This window comes from Manis javanica, chromosome 1, assembly GCF_040802235.1.
Source record: "Manis javanica isolate MJ-LG chromosome 1, MJ_LKY, whole genome shotgun sequence".
NCBI lineage: Eukaryota > Metazoa > Chordata > Mammalia > Pholidota > Manidae > Manis > Manis javanica.
This window is the reverse complement of record NC_133156.1, coordinates 207514320-207538109: the sequence shown is the minus strand read 5'-3', so window position 1 is coordinate 207538109 and position 23790 is coordinate 207514320. Positions and strand designations below refer to the sequence as shown.

General features: G+C 42.8%; 1 protein-coding gene across 3 annotated transcripts; it reads right to left on the bottom strand.

Moving 5' to 3' along the window:
* Positions 1-41: 41 nt before the first annotated feature.
* Positions 42-23696, bottom strand: ABCG5 (ATP binding cassette subfamily G member 5). Of its 3 annotated transcripts, none has more exons than XM_017640944.3 (13): positions 23394-23691; positions 22593-22714; positions 20711-20847; positions 20535-20633; positions 16955-17087; positions 15690-15829; positions 14855-14984; positions 14210-14423; positions 13922-14127; positions 12972-13110; positions 7723-7908; positions 3803-3915; positions 42-2962 (listed from the first exon to the last, which is right to left on the bottom strand). In XM_017640944.3, exons 1-13 carry the CDS (start codon positions 23534-23536, stop codon positions 2769-2771), a joined length of 1956 nt encoding a protein of 651 aa, XP_017496433.2. In that variant the 5' UTR covers positions 23537-23691; the 3' UTR covers positions 42-2768. The 3 variants fall into 3 exon arrangements, with proteins under 3 accessions (XP_017496433.2, XP_017496434.1, XP_036846702.1); XM_017640945.3 differs by having other exon boundaries at positions 74-2962; positions 23316-23419; XM_036990807.2 differs by lacking the exons at positions 42-2962; positions 3803-3915 and adding an exon at positions 3922-6874 and having other exon boundaries at positions 23394-23696.
* Between the last annotated feature and the right edge of the window lie 94 nt (positions 23697-23790).

Genomic DNA, 23790 nt, shown 5'->3' with positions numbered 1-23790 from the left:
AACTATTATGGTAATAAATGAAGAAAATAAAGATGTGTGATTTGTTAAAGGAAAAGTGGAAGGTCTTGTATTAGTGCAACTCCCTGGATAGTTTTATATCTTTAAAAAGGGGGGAAGATTGTGTAATTACATGTAATATTCTTTAAAAAGTTAAAAGAATCTCTACTGTCTTCCCCTAACATGTATAAGTAAGTACAGGATACTCAGTTTCTGCATCTGTTTTCAGGAATATATGAAAGAAGAGCATTTAGTAACAGTTATAATGTTCTGTGCTCATACTGGACACATTCCTTCTTTAAGGAGTTCTCTGCTGTGTCTGGCAGAAAGCTGGAATGGGTTTATTTTCTCAGCTTTCATGGTTTCAGTAACAGTGGGGCATCCCGAGCACCTGTGGTACTTATTTAACGTGCACATTCCTGAGTCCCACACCCAGAGATCCTGAATCAGTGGGTCTGGAATGGGGCTCAGTAATCTGTATTTTTAATCAGTTTTTCTGGTGATTCTCACCTACTATTTGGAGCATAACTTTTTGAAGAACAGGCAAATTTAAGGAGACATTCTATGAATAAGTAAGCCAAAACTTCATGAATTGGTAATAACCAAGATCATTTCCAAGGGGGAATAGCAAGCCTTGTTAATCTTGTAGATTTGTGTACCTGCTAGCCAGGTTCAATTTGGAGTAAGCATAATTGCTCTCATTTACCAGGAACATCATTTATTCTGTGTCTTCTATTTCTCCTACAATATATGTCAACTATAATATGCCATGTACCTAGCTTCAAATAAGCACACTTAACCCCAAGAACACTAAGAGGAATGAGTGATATCTAAGTGTATGGCAAACTACCTGATTATTGCAATGAAATGCGACTTCCTAAACTAGCTGCAGTGTTTGTAATTCCAACACTCTTGACAATGGGGTTTTCAGCATGTTTTCATGTCTTAGGAGCAGACAGGCAACCTAACTGTGGAGAAAGAACTGTCTTTAAAATAATTGTGAGCATTATGAGCTCAGAAATATCACTGATGTGGTGGGAAGAAATAGCCTATTCCACAATAGTAATAGACATTTTTAGTATATAATTTGATTTTTTTTACACATCGCTGCCCATTTTGGGGAAGAAACAGGCTATTCCACAATAGTAATAAGAAGTTTTATTATATCATTTGGTTATTTTGTACATCACTGTCCATTTTTGACTTAGACATAAACTGTCACATGTTGAAAGTCATTGTGTTTTTTTAAGATGGTATCACTAACATTTAATAGCTTGAAGTCACGTGCTGTGTCAATTTTCCAAATGTTTCTGAGCTAGAATGAAATTCATCTACATATGAATAGTAGAAAATGTTTCTACTTATATTGTACACCCATATCTTTAGTAAGTTGAAATCAGTGATTTCAAAAGAGGTTCCTGTGGGACTCTCTTTGAACTACTTTAATAGATTATCATCTTCAGAATTGTCTATAACTGATGTGACATATATAATCTGTAAGGCATTATGTAACTATTATACCATAATCATCAGTGTCAAAGACCTTTTATAAAAATTGACAGTACTATTCTGGTAATTTACCAATGTCTCCAGATCCTTAAATACTGTTCTAAGAAATAGAATTTTACTGTGGTTTCCTTAATGAAATGATCTTTCCTACTATAATGTGAGACATTTCAAATGCTATAATTTATCATTCTTTACAAGTTAGGTCACAGTAACTGAACAAGTTCATGTACTCTCTAAGATATTCTCACTCAAAGTTACCATGGTAACATTGCGACAGTTTCATTTCAGAGTTGTATATGAATTACTTGAAAATAGATCAGAAAGATTTCATCTCATTTCATCACTAAAAATATGTAATATAGATGTCTGTATTTATCAGTATTCTTTATCTTTACGGTTCAAGGACATGAATTCCTGGTGTGTAACCTCTTCTTCTCAGTGTACATGTTATGGCAGCTGAGCATCTTTTCTGTAGGGACTTAAAATAACAGCTGTTCTCTAATGTTAAAGATGTCATTTTTCACTCCATACACTTTATCTAGCAGTATGTACTTTTAATTTTATTAGTAAACTCTGCAAAAAGTGAAAAGTAGCCAACAAATCTCTAAACACATAACCAGAGTTTTGTCTGGTGTGCTGTGTTCCCAGTTCAGCCCATTCCTGCAGTTTTTCATTCAAACACTCACTGAACTCATTGGATGCTCCAGATCAGTGTTGTTCATCATCTAAGGTCTGTCCTATATCCTCTCCACTTGATCAGCTACCTCTAACCTCTCATGGATATGTGCACATAAGTGTGGGTTTTTAAAAGATATTGATAGCATTCTTACCCACTCCAGTATGATGCTTTGCTTCAGTCAAACCCACAACTCTCTTTTCTGTTACTTACAGTCAGTAATCATTCAGATGTTTTCTTTTTACCAAATCCTTTATCAAATGTAAGCATAATATTTTTCACTGACCTGTTTTTCTATGTCTAGAACAAAGAAAATGAAAAGTCACACTTGTTTGTCTCCCATACCTTTATGAATTATTATTATTCACATTATTGGAACACCTCAGTCACAATTTTCAAAACAACATGTCCCTACAAGTTGGAATAGTGTTCAAGGCCTGCATGGATCCAGTGGGCACAAATGGAGTCTTAATGGTTAAAAAACTTAAGATCTTCTGTCAAGAAACACAGACATTCTTATTTCAGACATTCAAAGCAGTCATGCACATCTAGGCACTTAAGTTCTATTTCATAACAATGTTCTTTACTATCTGCTAATGAGATGATCCCTAATTTTAAAAACAGCTATCCCTAGGATGATAAGACTTGGCGTAAATGCATATAAAAACAGAAAGTTTGTTGTGAATCTGGAGGTTGCACCCGGGAAGTTTTTCTCAATGAACTGAATTCCTTGAGTGAAGGCGCACATTGGATTAGTTGTCACAGAACCATTTGAGCTGCCTGCCAGGGAAAAGATTGACAATGTCAGATATGTTCCTTCCCAGGCAATTTAATCAAGTATTTAATGCATACCCACTAAATGCTTAGCTCCCTGCTAAGTACCCTTCTTCATTAAGTATCTATGTCTTTCTCTAAGCTAGGCCATTTTAGACAGCCAGAACTCATTATTAGATGAAGCAACAGTAAGTGTTCTGGGTCTTGGCTTCATCTGAAGATGGAAATGTATTTGTTTTCATTTTGGGTACATATTCATCACCATAGTATAATAAAAATCATAATCAGTTATGATCACTTACCAATGAATGTCCTAAAGTTACTGATGCTATCACCTAAGACTATTTAAAATAACTTCTAAACTCTACCCTGTTCTTTAGTTGTCTTCTCAGAGTGGCCTGGGATTTCCATTGGCCAGAACGCCCTTGTTATGCTCCCACTGCCCTCTCATGGGCTTGGGAAACAGACTTTTGCCAAAAATGGCTTTACTCAGCTATATACTATGTACATTTTGGCCACTGCAACCAGCTTCAGTGTTTTCTACTCAGTGGGTATAGAAACTGATTCTATCCAGGATATACTAGAGTTTACCTAGGTATACATTAGGTCTGTCATTTTCTAAAAACATCAGAGTGGCCCTAAGCTATTAGCCTTTGACAGGTGACAGACTTGACCACTTATTTTCTTTTATTTTAAAAATGAAAGAAATGTTACCCTTTATTTCAAATCAAGGTTTTAAATCTTTTTATTAAAAGACACAGCTTTTATTTAAACAACATATTTCCCTCAGGGAATTTTTTTCTCAGAGTAATATGTAAAAATAATATTCCAAAATAGAATACTTACCACAAGTGAAATTCTGTCCATAGAACTCATTGACTACAAGAATCTCACAGCAATATTTTTGGAATGTAAAATAACTTAAGATTTTTAAAGGAATGGGCATATCTTCTGTGTTTCTTAAGAAAAAGAAAAGAAGAGACGAAATTCAGTAGGCTCTGGGAATATCCTACTAAATGAAAAGAAAGGCAACCTTTATGTTTCCCAAGATGAATATAGTTTTTCATCTCTTATTACAAAGATTATGCTCACTATAAAAATCTTCAAACAATATCGAGAAGGTTAAAGAAATACCACTGCTCAAAAATAACTACAGTTAACATTTTGGTGATATATAGGTAACATGTATGTATGTGTTTATAAAATTTTACATAAACGGAATTAAACTCTTTATGTTCTTTCATAACCTGCTTTTTTTCAGCCAAACATGTGTCTCAGATGTCCTTCAAGTCAGTAAGCATAGCACTCCATCATTTTTAAGTATAGCTCAGTGGCCCACTATAATCGATACCTCAATTTAATAATCCCCTGATGATGTCTAATTTTTTTTATAAACACCGCTGGTATAAACATAAAACACACACACACACATATACACACACACACACACACACACACACCTAACATTACATTAGAGGAAAATATTTATGCTTAAACATATTTGAAAGTGTTAGTATATGAATTGAGAACTATAAGGGGAAAAGGATGGAGAGAGCAAGCAGACATTCATTGTGAAAATGAATTATGTCTCTGCTTCAGTCTACCTCAAGAGAAACTGTATGCTGATCTTGGGGCTTTCTTGGTCCACAATATAGCTTCTATCAATCAACAAATATGTACTAAATTGTCTCTATTTGCAAGGCAGAAGTTTTAGGTGCTGGAGGAATTCAAAAGAAGTATCCTCCCCCTAAAGAGTTCACGATGTGGTTGGAGACATAGAGTATATACTCTTAAGACTATAAAAATACACAGTGTTGAGTGATTTGTGTCAAGGAAGTGTAAAAAACCAATACCACATGTCCATGACATTCTTGTATTTAGTACTGATGGTTTCAGTTATTCCCAAGGATCCTCAAACTCCATGACATTCACTAATTGGCAGTTTTCTAGGGCACAAAACTGAATTAGCCACATTGAGAGGCTGCTAATTGGAAAGAGTAGATAGGAACCTTGGGAGGAAGCAGGGGAAGAGGAAGGACATGTTAGGAATACAGAATGGTATGAGCACAGGCATGTCAAGGGCTGCATATGGAACTGAATGAACCAGAAAGGCTTGAGCAGAGGATTTGAAGTAGAAGCAGTGGGAAGTGAGTTTGGTCTGGGAACCAGCTGTTTCAGGACCATGCAGTAGGTTGACATTGAAGGACCATGAGAAAGATCATGCTGAAATCAGTGTTTTAAGAAAATTAATGTGGCACCAGCAAGTAGAATGGACCAGAATAAGGGCAGATTAGGAAAATCAAAAGAAAGGAGCACACGACAGCAGTAGTTAAGTATGATATGATAAAGATCTGGAATAGGATGGTGGCCACAAGAGAAGCTGCCCACCTGGCCACATTGTTACCCCCTTAAGGTAGGAACCGTGTGCTTTCATTTTGCAATGCACCACAGAGTAAAAGGTCCACATGCATTTGCGGTTTGACATCAGAGAAGAAAACTGAGTTGGTGACTGATCCAGTGTGTAGGCAGTCCAGGAAGAGAATAGTCATTTATTTACTCACTTAATTCAATAAATGTTTTTTGTAAACTTAATTGGGTCAAGGCCTTGGGCCAGCCACTGAGAACCCTAAGGATGAAGGAAACACAGCTGCTGCCCCCAAGAGGTTGATAGTCTTTAAAGGTAGACTGCAACAGGAGAAGCACATGATGGCCTCTCAGAAAACAAAGGAGGCTTTCAGAGCCAGCCGTCTAGCCGAAGGAAGGATAGGCTGGCTTTCCGCAGCTGGCATAGGGCAGCAAACAGTCAGTGAAAACAGAAGAACCAGGCTATGTTGGGGAAGTCACTGGAGTACTTCCGAAACGGAGGAATCATAGATCTAAATTTACTGACATGGAACTGTCCACATTATATTGTTAAATGGGAAATCAGCATGCATACTCCACAACAATATAATCTCACTTCTGTTAAAGATCATTTAAAAGTCTAGCAAGGTACACAACAAAATTTACCCCTGGGTTGTGATACTTCAGGTAACTTTTACTTCATTACACATTTCTGCAATGTGTGCACTTTTCTCCCAAAGAACTTGCACTATTTTGTAAGCAGAAAGAACAACAAAGCTATTCAATTTGTGTTTAAAGGAGGAGGCAGCCAAATATGCAAGTGTTGCAGTCAGTCAGTCAGGAGAGATGATGACTTGAAAGAAAAATATAAACTTAATGACTAGGAAGTTGATATGGCCTTCAAGAGTGGAATTTCAAATCAGTGATGGGAGTGGAACCCAGGTGAAGCTTTGGGATATTGAGATTTTGCAAAGAGCCCAAGGGCATTTGTCAATATTTAGCCATTGCCTCTTCTTTTAGAACACTGAATCCCCTTTTCCTGCAAACCAAATACATGAAATAGTGCCAGATTGATTGGAATACTTAATGAATCAAATACAAAAAAGGAGATGACTGACCAAGGTTGGGTCAGTTACTTGCTGGCTGATTCCATACCCCTGGGGTGATTTGATTTGTGTATTTTTCACTTAAGCAACATAGACTAATACGATCTAAAGGTGTCATTGTAAAAAATCCTTCTTGACCGATCAAAACCTAGCTTTCTTCGCTTTATACTGTCTCACCTTTATATAACTCACTACAGCTTGTGAAATGCTTTCACGTTATCTTATTTGCTCTTCCTGATCTCCTGAGGTAGGTGGGGCCAAGATCATTATCTCCATTTTATAAATGGCAATACTGATTTAGATAAAAAAGTGACTTGCCCATGGTCATGTGGCAGCCAAGTGGCAGAAGAAGTCTCTGACTCCAGAGTCATTCCTCTCTCCAGGGAGCCAGTGCATCCTGGGAGAATCTTCACAATGATGTGACTGGAGCAAAGTCATGTCTGAACTTAGTTTTCTTACCTGGATTGCTCTGAGAGTTAAATAATTAAACATGTAAATATAATTAAATATAAAAGATGCTCAGTAGCTTTTTTGTTATTTTATTTTTAAGTCAAAAAAGAGAGCCACTTCACTCTTCCTTTGAGACCCATAGATGACTTACTAGATCCCACTCTCATCACCTATGTGCCTAGGACCACTTCCATCCTTCTAAAATTTCCCAACCTTCCTGCTACTACTTTTAAAAAATGTATGTATGTATGTGTATATATACATATTTTTCTTGGCTATACAATGATGATTGTCCATTATTGAAAATTCACAAAATATAGGAAAATATAAAGAAAGAATTAAATATCACCCAAAGATAATTACTGTTAACATTTGGTGACTGTCCTTCTAGTCCTGATATTTTCTTGAGCATTCTTTTATCCTGCAGGCTCTTTTCTTATCTATTTTTACTTCCTAAAAGTAACTCAGAACTGAGAACTGGAATAGAGACTCAGTATCAGGGCAGAAATGTACTAAATCCATGCTATTTAGCTTGTAATATCTGTGAGTTGTTTTTTTTTTTTGGAGGATGGATTGGTTTTCTTCCTCTTGTTATGACTTACTTATCACATGTGAATCATATTGATAATATGCCTAATTTGTCATTGCCTGGTTCTCAGTGTAAAGATATTTTATTGAACAAATGGTGAACAGTTCAAGGTCTAAGCAATAATGACTAGCAAGCACTAAAAATACTCGAGACTACAAAGCGATACCTTTAATCAGTAAAACATAGCTCTTCTCTGGAATTCCTTACAAGAATCATTATTAAGGTGATCAATAACAACAAATCATAGTAAACTAAATCCTTGAGTCATTGTATTTTACCTTACAAATCCAGATCCCACAAGCAGTCCAGCAATGCAGAGAAGAGCCACTATACTGTTGACTACATTTGGGTTTTGGATCATACCGAGGAGCACAAGAGTTAGGAATTCACCAATTAAGTGGGGGGCCAAGAGAGCAGCAGAGAAATATCCAAATCTGGCAACCTCAGGGTATAAGCCCAGAGTCCTAGAAAAACATAAGGTCTTTAGTTTCTTCTCCAAGGGTTATCATTTATGAAAATGGCCCCACTTGCCTTCTATGAATAAGTCCATGGGGGTCAGCAGGTGGAAGGAGTTTGCAAGGACTTTTTGGAAGGACTTTTTGGAACACAGTCAACATTTGAGACCATTTATTACCCCAAATTGTTTCTTTTGGCTCCAAGTCAGTGTGAGCCACCTTTCCTCTTTTACAGCTCCTTCAGCTCTCAGGAAAATATTAACATTGAGACAGTGGTCACAGCTAACTGCAATAAGTAGGGTTGTTGAACCCTCTAGGCTTCTCCATAAATAACCACGTTCTGCCTATCCAGCCCTGCCCCTGCACTAGCTAGCCTACTGCCCTAATGCTAAGGGCTCCCCCAACCTGCCTCTCAGCCCCTCCTTCCCTGAACCCTGTTATGTGTGATTATTGCCAGCATGATGCTTGCATCCTCCATCAAATCAGCACCCCCCCCCCAGGTCTCCTCCATTCTATTCTTCTATTTTATTATTATTCTCCCAACCCCTTGCATTGATTTGACCTTCATATTCTTGTAAACAAACTACCCTGTAGCTATGCCCCTGAACCCTTCCTTCTATTCCTTTCACCAAATAACATTTCCCTGATGATAGCATGTCCTCAGCAACCATTACACATGGCTGCTCTTTCTTCCCATTTGTAAAGGAAAAGGAGATTGCATGTCTTATATCCATCCCTCCGTACCCTTTTCAAGACCATCTGCATTTCCTTTTACACAAATCATGAAGTTTGCTTATACTATTAATTCTCTTCCCCAATGCAATCCTCTGTGACTTTAAGACTTTCTGTCACCTTTGATGATTTTACAGCATCTGAACCAGGGTCAGTCAGTGCACTCCTATCCAACATTATAGCCCTCAAGATCTTTAACCTTCTTGGTGAACCATCAACATCAATGCTTCTTAATTAGATAATCTGATCAATTCCAGTGGTTCCATCCACCTAATATTGATCACTCACCCTGTCTTGCACTTAAATGTTACTCAAAACTCTTCTTCCAAGACTCAGATTCTAAAAATTCCCTGTCTGATCATGGCCTCCCTCTGTCTCCCATTTCCCCAAAGCCCTCACTGCCTCAGATCCTTGCCCCCTTCTGCTATTCTTTGCCTTACCAATCCCTACACCTAGAGAGCCCTGCTCTCACTTAAGCAACTGAAGGGGTGTTGAACAAGGCATATCACTATGCTCATTGGATCCCCTCTACCACTTGGCCTCAGCTGACATCAAGATCCCTGGTTTTTTCTCATTGCTTATTGAGTTCCAATGGCATGTCCCATCAAGGTTAATATAAACCTCCACTTTAAATTACCCCCTCCCTAATTTCAAACTCTACCCCATGCTCATCAAATGGATTCACCTCCCATTTTATGAATTTCTCACTATCTTTATTTTCCCTACTTTTCATCTTCCAGGTCTTGCATGTTCTCCCCACCCCTCTTTTTCCCTGTCTTTGCCAAGATTGATCCTGTCTACTTGCATCCTTGATCCCATGTTATCCTGATTCCCCTATCCCTACTGTGGTCTACTCTGCAAAGTTGATTTGTGAATTATACAATTTTGCTATAGTTCTGTCTACTCTCAATCTAATGTTTTTTCTTCATTTGCCAGATCCTAAAACACCCATACCTTCCTTGATAACCATTTAAGCAACTGCTCCCTCTTCATCCTACCCTACACTGCCAAGCTTCTCAAACAGCTTCTGCTTCTTCCAGCTCACTCCTTATACCCTTATAAACCAGACTTGCACCCCGACCAGTCTACTAAAGCTCTTTTTTGGAAGATTGCCAGTGATCTCCAATGTTATACCTCGCCTCCTTGACCTCTGTGATACTGCATGGGTTGACCGCACCTCTCCTTCCCGGGCTTCTCTGACGCGGCCCCTATCCTGCTGTTTCTGCCCCTCTGCCTCTTATCACTGGATCTCTTGTCACTTTCCTCTTCCCACTTTGTGAATGTGCCCCTTAAAAAATTCTTATACTCCGACAGCTTCCTTCCCTTCTGATTCTCTCTCCTACAGAATCCATTCTCAGGTCTTTACTCTTACTCTCCTTTCTTTTATTTTTCTACTTCAACCCAAACCTCAGATTGACATCTCCATGTGGGTGTTCTGTAGCATCCTAGACACAACATGTTCAAAACCAAGTCCATTCTCTTTCCCAGCAATCTTGATAAGGGCACTGTTACTTCCCATTCCCTCAGGGTGAAAACTCAGGCATCATCCATGACATTCTTTACCCCCAAAAAATCCATTCAATTTTAGAGCCCACTCAGCTCTACTTCCCCAGCATCTCAGAGCAGTTCCTTTCTGCTGCCATCACTACTCTCTTCATTATGGCCTCTGGCTTTCCCACAGATTGTTGTTGCCAATGCTCCTCACTGGGCTGCCCAGCAACTCTGCCCTAACTTCAGTCTATTGCCAATGTGATGCCAGTTCACCCTCCAGAGTCCAATACAGATGGGTCACTCCCTGGTTCAAAGTCCTCTCCTATGTCCCATTATCAAATCAACTTCAGCCCCTTGGCCTGGCATTCAGCACCTCCCCTCTGGGGCTCCAAGGCTGTCAGGCCCTATTTTTCCTCTACTCCTTCCAAACCTTCATTCCCCACAGTACACGCACCTGAACCTTTTCTCTGGAAAGCTCTTACGTGTTTTTGCTTCTGAACCTATGGTCCTGTTCTTTTTTCCCTTGGAATGCTCTTGCTCTCTTTTCCATCTTCTGAATGTTGCTCACCTCTCAAGTTCTTCCATAAAGCCCCCAAAAGTCCTCTCCCTGCCAAGCAAATAGACTCTTGGTCTCCTTTGTAATTAACTGTGATAATGGATGTGAGATGAGGAAAATACTTATCCCATCTGTACCTCACTTTGCTCATCTCCAAACAAGAATAATTTTAGTAGTACCACTTTTATAGAATGATTGCAAAGATTACTTGAGTGATATATTTAAAGCTCTTAGTGCCTGAAATAAAGTGCTCAAAATGTGTTAGCTGTTATTACTATATTCCTCAGTATAGGGTTTGTGCTTCTTTATAATACTAGTCTTATACTTTGTTGAATTAAAGTCATCTGGAAATTTATGTCCACAGTCTGAAGTGCTCTAGGGCCAGATGTGTTTGGAATGTGGCAGTTACAGATTCCGGAAAGGTTGTGCACTGCATGGGCCACACCTGCTCCGCAGTGGGATCTGGGACTCCACCCATAATCAAGCACATTAACATTTCTGCTAAACAGGAGTATTGGTGTGGGAAAAGTACAAAGAACCTCATGTTAGTTTAGATCAGATTTTGTCACTAAGTGAGTTCAGGTCAGAATGTGCTGCTAAAAGAGTTACAAAAACACTATGGCTTTCAGATATGTTTAAATTTTAGAATGGTAAGTTTGACGGCAGTGCCTTCAGTGTACTCCTCCTCAAATCTGCTGTCACACCTAGCACTGTCCCTTATGAGGCATTCAGCAAATATTTCTGTCATTTTACAAGCATTTGCCACATTTTTTTGCTAACGTGTGCTGCCACTGGAAATGACTCTGTACTTTTGTGTCTGACTTCTTAACAAAAATAGTCATGACCTGCATGCTTACATGGAGCCTAGTTTAAAACTGCCCTATTTTCTCAGATCTCACAGAACCTTTTCTCATGGGAAGTTTTCCCTATACTATGTGGTCTTCAAAATCAGTGCCTCATAAATTTTAAAGTACATGTGAATCATGTAGGGGATTGTGTTAATCACAGAATCCAGCTCAGTAGGGCTGGGCCTGAGATTCTTTTCTTTAAGTTCAACAGGCTCCAGAAGTAACACTATCACCGTGGTCTGTGGGCCACATTGAGTAGCAAGATTCTAAATGAGCAAGGCCTTCAATTTTTAGCCAAACTGTTTTACTCAAAAATACCAGGTTTTTAAATTTGCTCCTGGGTCATTTCGCTTGAACTAGGCAGGTTTGCAGTTCACGTCACAGATCGGAGATCCCACCTGTTCCTGAGTGTCCCAGAATAGGGAGGCTTCATCTGGGCCAGTGAGGAGGGCCACATGGCCCCTGCCGTCGCCCTCAGGCGAGAGAGTCTGCCCTCCTGCTGACTGGGGACAAGCAGTTTTGCCTCTGTCTCTTTCCAGACTGGTGCTAACTTCTAAGAGCCTGCACCACGGCCTTCCAAGTCTTCATCTTGGAGCTCAAACTAAGTAGACTTTCATTTACCTTTTATTTATGCATCACTTAATCCATAATAATTATTCATATAGTGTGTCATGGGTCCTTATAATGGCCATGGTTAGGAGCACTTACACACAAGCCCAATGTCCTGAAGAAAGACAGTGTCTCAAGCTGCCTGAAGTTCCATCTTGGGATGCCAGGCTGGGCCCCTTTACAGCACTAGAATGCCAGCTAATTCCCCCCATCTTTTCTTAGGGGGAAGCTACAGATTAGGGAGATACATCTCAAATTGTGACAGCAAATCATGCAAATAACTGTATGCATTTTCAGATTTGTATCTTTTAAAGTTCTAAGAAACAAAAAGAATGGTCTGTATGCCTTCAATCAAGCCCTAACAGCATCCAGGATACCCAGGGCCCTCTTCCCATAGCCACCCTCACCCCAGCCCAACTGTGATGTCCCAGGTCAGTCAGTGAAACCTCAGGTGGGGTTGCTACTCCAGCTTCCAGCAGCCTGGGAGCCACTTGTAGCTGCTGGGGACCAGTAGCCCACTTCCTCCACACCTGGTTGCATCTATTTCAGAGCCATCTTCTCTGGCCAGGCCCTGCAGCAGATGTGGAACACGTACTTTCCTGGTATAAGCAGTCCTGTTGGTCTGCTCTTAGGTCCCATGTGGCCCACGGTTGGGTTCTTTTATTTGTCCTGAAGGACAGGACATTGTACTGGATGTTGATGGGCAAAGACAAACCCTCCAGAGTAGAGAGCAGGGAGTTGTTCATCCTGGAGCTCTCCCTCCGCAGGTCCCACTGGCCATCCGGGACTGCACGGGAGGCCTAGCCTGAGCACTGAACCCTCTGAACACCCCTTACCAGTAACACACACTGCTGAAAACCACGGTGGCAATGATGCTGAAGGGGAGGATGTGCAGCATGTAGGCCAGAAGCATCTGCCACTTCTGATACAGGCCGTCCTGGCTCTCCTGGTCGCTGACAGCTCGCAGCACAGGAACTGGGCATGGAAGGCAGGTTTTAGAATGCTGGGTCACACTATACAGCTCAGGGAAGGAGGGCTAGCGCAAGATGAGCTTGAGGTCCCCCTGGGCTGGAAGGTGAGAAATATCTGGGGCTCCCTCTTTGTGGAAAGAGAGGACCTGCCATCCATAAAACTATGAATAACCCCACCCCAGTAATCTACACTCTACCTGAATTACAGTATGATTGCAAAAGTTGTCATAATTTGGTTCTTTATCTCTAATGTGGGAGGAGTGGTATCACCAATACAAGAACATGCATGCAAAAGGGACACAAAGGAGTGAGATGAGGCACCCTGTCCTTTGTGCAGGTTCTTGGAACAGGCAACTAGGTACCACTTCTGGATTCCCACTGAGTTTGAAAATTAGGTGCTGGCTGTCCTAAAACAGCTCCAGAAAGAATGTACAAGTGCAAAGTTGGCAGGTAGCTGGGCCCCCATGGGCTGCACATCCTAATGGCCAAGACAGGATACCAGGAATGCTCTGCTGAAAAACACCCTTCCCAAAGCCTGCCCCACCAGCACCTGAGAGCTTCACATTTTCCTGGATCCTTAGAGAGGCCCTCAGAGAGAATCCACCTGGTAAAATAACTCACATGAGAGTGGAGGAAACTCAATAGTTACTCTCCCCAGAGAGAGAACCTGGAGAGAGAGAGAGGGTGAGCTCAGAGGACTACCCATAGAAGAGTGGAGTCTTGCAAAGTGCAAGCAGGAGAGGGGAGATACTGAGGGAGGGAGGAATTGCCCTCCCCAGCCCCCCGGTGCACACCTCCTGGGTACAGGTACTTACACAGAGTCACGGCGTTGAGCATGCCTGTGTACGGGGTGGCACCCACAAACTGGTACAGGAGACCCACGCGGTCCTGGATGGCACCCTTGAGCACATCATTCTGGACTTGTAGAAGGTAGAAAATGAGGAACAAACCCATGACAAGATTCTGAACCAGACGCATAATCACTGCCAGCTTATTTCTCATTAAGTTTCTCGTCACTTTCCTGAAAGCCAAACAACCCCATTTTAATTCTCTTTCTTTTAGAGGTGAATGTCTGACTGCCTACAGAGGGGTGAGGCTCTTACCTCAAGAGAACACCCAGTTTAGAGAGAGCACCAGGAGAATCTTTGGTTTTGAAAGGAAGCATTGGTAATGTTTTCAGGTGTTTTGTTCTTTCAATATTCTCCAGTGTTTTGTGATAAATCGCCGATGCTTTGTAGGCAGATTCAATCACCTGGACTCTCCTGAAGGTTTCTATTTCCCGTTCTTTGTTTTGGGTATCCACCGATGTCAGGTCCACTAAAAATTATTCCCATAAAAATTGACCCATGTGTTCTCAAATGCACACACACACAATAGCTAATAATATATATTTCATCACTTGCTTAGGAGTACTAGCCATAATACCTCATCCCATCAGAATATACCTGTTGCTAATGCCCACCTATAAAATCAGAACAAAGCTACCAGCAAGTCCATGAGGATCCCTCTAGGGCTGTCTGGGAGAATTTAGAAGTTCAGCTAATTTTTTTCTGACAAAGTAGATAATGCACCATATCATTCTGACAGGTCATCCATGGCAGTTAATTCACCCAGCCAAATTAACTCCTTAAAGAGCAAAAACACCAAAAGCAAGAATAAGCTCAGTAGTGCTGGTGTCATCCAGGTAGACATGTGAGATGATGAAGTTTAAAATCATTCACGATGGGGAATGTGAAAGAAAAACTTACTATAAAAGTCAAAAGGATTTGAGTGTTCAGGACAAAGATAACCGCAGCCACTGAAGAAATCAAGCATTTCCACTGGTGTCCCACAGAAAATCAGCTCTCCGCAACTCAGAATGGCAATTTTGTCAAAGAGCTGATTGGACAATAGACGATGTTAGTATGTAATCAGATCACCATATCCTTATGGAAAATAAGTCTCCAAGCAGTCAGTTCTGCATGATGATCTTGGCCATGCAGCCATATGCTTCCTATGTCCACTGGAGACACTCATCTGTTCTATTCGGCCTGTTATGAATGGTGCTGCATGCCAGCCTACACCCTGCTACATGTGGGGTGGAGGAGAACTGCTGGACCTGGTCAGTGGACCTGGGTTTGAGTCCCTGCCATGCCACTGAGTGACCTCATACCAGATTATTTTTTAAATCTCAGATTCTCATCTATAAAAAGCAAAAAATCCTGGGAGGATAAAGATTTTTTGGAAGGGAATCAATGTGATTTAGTAGAAAAACACAGCCTTTGAAGCCAACTGGACCACAAATGCCAATTCCAGCTTTTTTACTAACTGTGTGATATTGGCTCAATTTTGTATCATTGCTAAATCTCACTCTTCTCTGTAAAGTAAAAATGCTAATACCCGCTGCATAGGGTTGTTGCGTGAACTAAATAAGCTAGTGTATAGAAGGGTTTTGGTACATGGTAGGTGTCCTTCCCACATCAGGAGCTATTGACTCCAGCTTCTGTGGTCGGCAAATACTAATCTCTACCCTGTGATCCCCAGTCAACACACACATGTAACCACTTTTGATAAGCTGAGCCAGAGGAAAGACGTTCCCCTCACCTGGAAGAGCTCAGAGCGGGGCTGGTGGATGGTGAGGATCACAATGCGCTCCCTGCGAGCCAGCTCTGCTAGGAGGAGGACAATCTGATTTGCAGTCATGCAGTCCAGGCCTGTGGTTGGCTCATCAAACAGCATGACCTCTGCCGGCACAAAGAGTCAGAATTCTGAGTTACTGCCAAGCCCAGACTCTGTGCTCTAAACTTAGAATTTTGAACAGTTCTTTATTGAGCTGTCTGACCCCATTCAAACAGTGCACAGTGAGAAGTACCTGCATGTAAACTGGCTTTCAGCCGAGCCCAGGAGAAAGAACCTGACCCGGGAAAGCCCAGCTCCCAGCTCTGGAGCATTTCAGCCTTAATTCTCGAAGGGACAAGGCAGCAACCAGACTAGGCTTCTCACATTGTCCTATGGACTGTTTGAGCTCCATCCCGGGACCCTGACAGGGAACAAGGGCTGCCAGTCTGGCACCAGGTTGTTTTTAAAAGACTGAGAGGAAACTGGTTAAAAAGACATAGCCTTATTTTATGTCTAGCACTTCCCAACACTAATAGAGTCTTTGCACTGCAAAAAACTCTGACCCATGGAACAAGGTCCAAGGCAAGCAGGTGTCTGGGTTCTTTAGAGGTTTTAACTGTAGATTATTTCTACCCAAAAGTCACAAGGGCTCAAAAGAACATCTCTCTTATTTGCCTCTAGTGAAAAGCAGGCAGTCTTTGTCTACTCCAGGGTGAATATGTCCTCCCCAAGGTACATATAGCTGGTGAGATTTCCCCAGGTGGTGGGGACAATGACCAAACCAGGCACAGGAAACAGGTGATGGACACCCATCTTGACAGCCCCTCCCTCTGATATACAGACTTTTGAGTGTGTCTCTCAAAGTCCTACTTTCATTCCTGCCATTTCATAAATACCTCAGTCACACCAAAAGTCATTGGCTTTCGATAGCAGACATGGTGGTACTGCTCTAGGAAGAAGTGAGGATGGATAGGGCAGGGCTCCAATATTCATGGAAAACGGCAATTGAACATTGAAACACAAATGTGGTGCTTCCAATCCAAGAGCTGTTTTGTACTTGAATGATGGAAGAACATCAGAAACAGCATAGTATTTCCAAAGAAAGCGAGTCTCTAGTTTGAAAAACCTCAATGACTTCAATTCCACACAAACCCGTGTCCAGATGGAAACTGAAGAAACGGCCAACAGCATCTGCAGATGTACAGAAGATGCCCAGGCAGCAGCTAAGAGCAGTTCTGGGTCCCACTTACTGGGATCCTGGAGAAGCTGGGCTGCAATGGAGACCCGGCGCCGCTCGCCATTGGAAATTCCCCCAAAGTTGTAGTTTCCAATTAATCTATCAGCCACGTGGCTGAGACTCAACTCAGCCATGACGGTGTCCACCTGCAGGAGACACAAAAGCCCAGGGAGGCTGGTCACTGCCAGGCTGCTGTTCCAATTCATGGGCAGATTTTGGCATAGGAGAGGCAACATACTTCCTTTGCACACTTGGGCCACTTTCAGACTCACCACCCCGTGGGGAAAGCTTGCCTATTACAATAAAACACAGTTTGGTTTAAATCACATATAATACATGTATCACATTAAAATAAATAATAATTTTTTTTCACATTTTTAGAGCAATAAAAACTGGTTATTCTTGCTTCAGGGAAATTTTCCAGGAAACCACAAAGATTTCACTGGACTCCTCTATTTAAGATGCTGCAGTCAGTCCAGCCCATCCAGGAAAGTCCCCCAAAGGCATAGTTACCACATACCTCTTTTTTCATGTTTGGTTTTTGAAACTTTATTATAACAAATGTTTTTTATGTAAAAAAAATCCAATTTGATTTGAACTAAACCTGGCTTTATAAACCTAAATAAGTCCTAGTGTCCCATATGGTCCAGCTATAAAAAGGAATTAAAATAATGCCAATCTTCATTGGAATGTCTTTAAGGACTTTAAAGGGAGCCCAGTTTATAACCTACAACCACACTTCTTATAATTTCCTCTCCCCCATTCTCCAGCTATAAAAAGGAATTAAAATAATGCCAATCTTCATTGGAATGTCTTTAAGGACTTTAAAGGGAGCCCAGTTTATAACCTACAACCACACTTCTTATAATTTCCTCTCCCCCATTCTCCTCAATCTACTTTTCTTATATTCTGCAGCTCCCTGAAGCCCTCTCCCTATCCTTCCTTCTCAGTTCCCCCACAACAACTAAAAAAATTCTTTACTGACTCCCTGATGGAGATTTGTGGCCTTTTTCCTCCCTCTCTCTTTCCTTCCTCAGTATATTTCCTCTCCAGAGACTCCTTCAAAAATCTCTATTTCCAGCGCACCCCTTACTGACCACCCCTATCTGCATAAGGCTCTAGGGAAAGCAGATAGAAAGAAACTGAGAATACTTACAAATACAGTAATGAATTTTGTTCCCATACACCTCTAATGAGAGTGTGGTACTTTTTAAATGAAAAAAGAAACAAAACGCTGCATTAGAAAATAAAAAACTAGACTGGAGTAAAAGAGGGGATGGAAAAAAGATTTATGGAACAAAGTTCCAGAGGAAACAGGATGGGATCAACAGCATAGGTGAAGTTTTGAACCAAAAGAAGGGACATATCTGAAATAGACACAAAGGAATATGGTGAGGTGGTTAAAATTGCAATAAACCAGTATGAGTTCTGGAAAAAAAGAAGGGTCTCTTCTTGCCATCAGAGTAGAAGGATCCTGGATCTGAACTGCACTTAACGTAGCTAGGTTTATGTGCTCAACAGCGAAGGCAGATTTCCTGAGCATCCCTTTCATCCGCTCTGCAACAGCAAAGGGGTAAAGCTTGCCCCTCCTGGCTCAGAAGGGATGGATAAAGAAGACATTTACTTAATCTGTTCAGATGTCTCATGCTCTATTGCTCTGTCCGGAAGCCTCTCCCATGTTTTGCAAACACTGTTAGGAATGGAATTCAGTCTTGGAGCACTGGGATCATTGAGACCCACTGGAATCACTAACCTTCTCTATGCTATGTGTATTCACAAAACTGATTTATCCCTCACATCAGTTCCAGAAGAGATGCATTATTATTCTGATTATTATAGAGGAGAAAACATCCTCCATAGCCTGCCCAAGGCTCCACCATTAGCAAATAGTTTTGCTGGACTGAAAGTAGAACTATCTAGCCTCTCTCAGGTGGTCCACAAAACACAAGGTTTAGCCAACAGCCCAGCAGACGCAGACTGCCCACATCAACCATGGCCTTATGTTCAGGTTCCTCAGAGCACAAAAGCAGATCAGCTGTGTTCTGCCCTTTGTTATCACCAGCACTTCCTTCTCACAAAATTACTTTTGTACCCAGCGGACTAGAATTGCTCAGGAAGCACTCTCAAGCAGGGAGAACTTTTTGCAGGACATAGAGAGAGTGCTAGTGCCAGGGAGAGGGACCATTCACCAGGGGGATGAATTTGCCATCAGTCAATTCCAAGGCACCCATGAATTTTCTGAATATTTATGCAGATATGTGCATTTCTGGGGGAAAGGGCTCAGTGGATTTCTTAGATTATCTCAGTGGGATATGTGACATAAGTAACTCAGAAGAATCTGTTTATGACTTAATTTCTCCTACCCCAAATACCAATAAGATCTCCTGGCCATTTTAGAGACAGAAATAATAAAGCAAGTGAGAGAAAGCCTACAGAGGAGCTCTCCTGTCACTCACTGTCAGGGCTACTGAATCGTGTGAACATGCCTGTGCCTCACCATGGGCTGGACTCTGACCTCCATCTTCTCAAGTCACAATAGGACTCAAGAGACCCCAGGACCCCAGAGAGGCATAATGGAGCTGGAAGTCCTGCGTTCATGTTCCAGCTCTGCCATTCCCAGCTGTCTGATCTTAATATCCTTGGGTGTCAGGAGATAATGCCTCCCTCACAGAGCTGATATCAGAATGAAATGAGATCTTGTGTGTGAATAAGGGTTGACTGTGCCAGCCAGATAAGAGAGCTCAGAGTATAACCTGGTAGAATGGCAAGAACCTTGCAAACCTTCTGAGCACTTGAAGGTAACCAACAGGGAAGAAAGAGGGGTAGGTGAGGCTGATGGTCCTTCTTGAGGGCTGGGCCCCTTGCTGAGGATCTTCTGGAGTGAAAGCAATACTCCAGCATTGTGCAGGACTCTCAAATAGAAATTAGACAGTCTTGTCAGGTCAGGTCCCTGTGGGTTTACTTGCAGCTACATCCAAACTGGGTACATTTAAAGAAACAGATTGGAACCTAGAAAGACTTGACAATTCAATAGTTCCTTCCTTCATTAACCTAGTCCAGTTTGGATGAGGCACATTCAAGAAACTCCAAAAAGTGCTGAGAAAAATCCCAACAGGACTGCAGGGTGAAGTGCAGTGAGGAAAATAATCATATCTTTTCAGAGCTCCTAGAACAGCGCCATCCAATAGAAATATTATGCAGGTCACATATAGAATTTAAATATTTTAGTAACCACATTTTAGAAAGTAAAAAGAAAGACGTGTAATTAATTTTAGTAATTCAATTAACCCAATACAGCCAAAGTGTAATCGTTTCAGCCTATTACCAATATTTTTTAAAGTATTAATAAGGTACTTCACATTCCGTTTTTTCAGACCAAGTGTGTCTTTTACACTCATGGCACTTCTCGCTTAGGACTAGTCACGTTTCAAGTGCCAAAGCCACGTGTGACTAGTGGCTGCCAAACTGGAAGCGCGGGCCTGGACGCAACAGGCAAGTGGAAGGAGAGCGGGTGCGAAGCCACTGCGGGGTGGCCCCTGGGGCAGGACCCTGGCCTTACTCCGAGGCCCGCGCTGAGGGTAGGCGGTACCCACCTTCTTCTGGAAGAAGCCCGCGGAGCCGCCGCGGATGGCCAGCAGCGCCGTGTAGCGCAGCGTCTCGCGCACCGTGAGGCTGCTCAGCAGAGTATCGCTCTGCGGGAGAGGCAGGCGTCAGTCAGCGTGGCCCGAGCCCCCGGCTGCGGCGGGCGGGGGGCTGGGGACGCGCCCACCTGCAGGACGTAGGAGAAGCAGTCCTGGAACTGCTCGGTGCGCAGCGGCCGGCCGTTCACATACACCTCCCCGAGGAAGGTCCCCGCGCGCCGCAGCCTCCCGGACATGGCGTCCAGCAGCGTGGTTTTCCCCGAGCCTGGGAGCAAGAAGAGAAGGCCCCAGACGAGTCCCTCCGTGAGGCTCTGCAGGACCTCTCAAGACCTCGGGAGACCCTCGGTCCAGCCCTGACTTGTTCTCTCTTTAGCTTGTGAGTCAAACTCACGACAGAAACGTGGCTTTCCACCTGGAGCCCTGAATGAGAGGGACAGACCATTTCTCTCGTTCGGGTCCAGACTGGAGGGGCTTTGGCTGGCTATTTATTTGCTTTTAAAGCTATTTTGGCTTGAAAAAGAAAATACAGAATCAAAATGAAAGGAAAACAAGAGCTCTAGGAAATGTTGGGATCTAGAACATCTGGATTTCCTTCTGTGGGCCCCTGGGGTTGTTGAGTGAGTGGTTCCTGAGGGTCAGGGACACTGCCTAGAGCCCTGCTAACCAAGTGCGATCTGAGGACCAGCAGCATGTTCAGTGTAAAAGCATAAACGTTGTCATCAGACCATGACTAGATATCATCAGAAACCAGCCCATGAGACTCCAGATCAAGACCCCCCACCTATGAAGCATGACGTTGGCCTGTGGGACACACTTCTGAGAAGGAGGGTTCAACTCCTTGTTGTGTGCTACACACCACCCTTTTTTATCCTACACGAGGAAGGCAGAAAGTAACCAATTATGAAAGGATAACTCAGCCTTTTTTCTTTTTAAAGAAGTATATTATAATTATCAAAAGGAAAATTAGAATGACCCTGGATATTCTGGTATATGCCTATAGTAAGAAATGCTTAAAACTTGGAAATAGGAACTGACAGCAAATCTCAGGAAAGTGTAATAGTTTTACTCTGTGAATTCCTTTTCATTTAATCTTAACAGTACCACTACCACCCAGTTCACTTGTTGTGGCTATGGATTTAACTCCCCAAGTCAAAAAAGGGTGACCATGCTTACCTTTCGTCACAGATTTACATTGCCTATCTCTATCACAGGAAGGCATGCAGGCAGAGAGTGCCAGTAAATGTCAGCAATTTGCAGGCAAGAACTCAATCAAAAGGCTCCTCTGAAGCCAATTTGTCAGGATCTTTCAACGTTAAAATGTGTGGATAACCTAGTGTAGCAGACCCTGTGATGTACCACACAGACCCCCTCCTCCCAGCCAGCACACCCATCCCCCAACTGCTGCCAGTTCATAGCTGTGGCCCTCAGAGGGCGTCGTCCCCAGCCACGGCAGCTACACCCTCCCACAAGCGGATAAACTCAGTCTAGCTATCCCAGGAAAGACCAGAAGGACGAGGTGAGGAATGGGTACATAGATAGCTTCATTGGAATCTGTAATATTTAATTACTTTAAAAATAAGGAAAGGAATCTGAAGCAAATATGGTATAATGTTAAGATTTGATAAAGCCAGATGTTAATATATGAACATTCTTTATGTTATTCTCTATTCTTGCCTGTATATACATCAGAATTTTTTTTTAATGAATATGGTGGCTAACTGGGCATCTTTGTGTGATTTAATTCCTCTTTCGGTCTCTAGGCAGGGTACCAATCAGGTAAATTGTGTTTACTGAGCACTGTGCTGGGTGCTTTACACACTTTGAAATATGAATGACTTACATGTTAGGTAGGACTTTATTCTTTTTCAAGTATCCTTCTAATTTCATGTTAGTACCAGGTTCCATTCACAGACATGTCATTAGTTTCAATCTTCAACATGGTGTTCAAACCAAAGCCTTTTCTGAACCCTCATTGAGAATTCAGATTTAATGTATATTTCCCAGGCTTACCTGAACTCCCTAAGATGCACATGATCTGCCCACTCTCTACATACAAAGAAACATCTTTGAGGATCTGTCTGTTCCACTGCTGCCGGCAAGATGTGACGTCCCACCAGGGCCCAACTCGATGGCTGTAAAGGAAACCCCCGAAGGGGAAAAGGTGTGTGGGATCCCAGACCTTTGCCCCCCAGCACTGATTCCAGTTGCCCACCCCAGTTGTCTCTGGACAGAGTCCTAAATGTGTTTTACTTCTGGGTCCTCTGTAGACCCTGGCAGGCAGTGACGGAGGAAGATCATCTGTGTAGAACCGCTGCCTGGCAGCTCCTCTGAACCAGCTGTCTTCGGCATTCAGAGCAGGACACTGTTTTTTCCTTCAGTCCACCCAGTGTTCCTTCACCAGGCTTCATTACACCTCCTGCAGCCAGCACCCTCATTCCCCAAGGCCTCTCCCTCCACAAGGGCAGGCCATACACAGGGGAAGCAACAGGAAGGGGTGAGGGGCCCAGAGCAGGGGCATGAGGCAGAGCAGGCTGCCTCCTTTGTCGCAGCTTCCAGGTCCTCCTGTGTGCAGGAGGAGGGGCCGTTCACCGTCGCTCCTCATTCACCGCTGGCAGCCTTTCCCCTTCCCTTCTCCTCTCTCCACCTCGATCCACTGAAGTGGGGGCCCAAAGCCTCCATGCATGCCCCGCATTAGTGAGGAAAGCCAGGAACAGGGGTGAGAGGACCACTTACCTCGGGTCATGCCATCCCTGACCACAGCTCAAAGCCCAGGCTTCTATCTCCAGCAGGTAGAAGAGGCATCAGCCTTACCTGACACTGTACGAGGCATGGAGAACACCCAGACTGTGCCGAGGTTTTGAGGCAGCTGTAGGGACTTCCGGGGAGCCCTGTAAGCCTCTGTTTACTTGGAGTCCCAAGGACCCCATGGGGGCCCTAGATAGGAGTTCACTCATGGCCCACACACAGCAAAGACAGGTGAATTTTCTGGTGGCCTGACCCTCCCTGGAGAGGCCTCAGCTGTGGAGCCAGCAGCAGACTGCCTTGTCTTCTCTCCTGGCCCGAGTCCCTCCTCAGGCCTTCCCAGCGGTAGCCCTGGGGGTTAGCCATGCAGCCATTATCTGATGTACCTTTAGCCAGCGTGTGTGTGTTATCTTGGCAGGGGCAGAACACAGAGCCTGTGTTTGTAGGAGGGCTGGCTGGAGAGGAA

Coding starts and splice junctions, on each gene's coding strand:
- ABCG5 (XM_017640944.3), bottom strand. CDS start 23,536: ATGAGTGAACTCCTATCTAGGGCCCCCATGGGGTCCTTGGGACTCCAA. Junction 14,128..14,209: donor AAACTGGGTGTTCTCTTGAG/GTAAGAGCCTCA, acceptor TTTGGCTTTCAG/GAAAGTGACGAGAAACTTAA. Junction 13,111..13,921: donor GCTCAACGCCGTGACTCTGT/GTAAGTACCTGT, acceptor TTCCATGCCCAG/TTCCTGTGCTGCGAGCTGTC.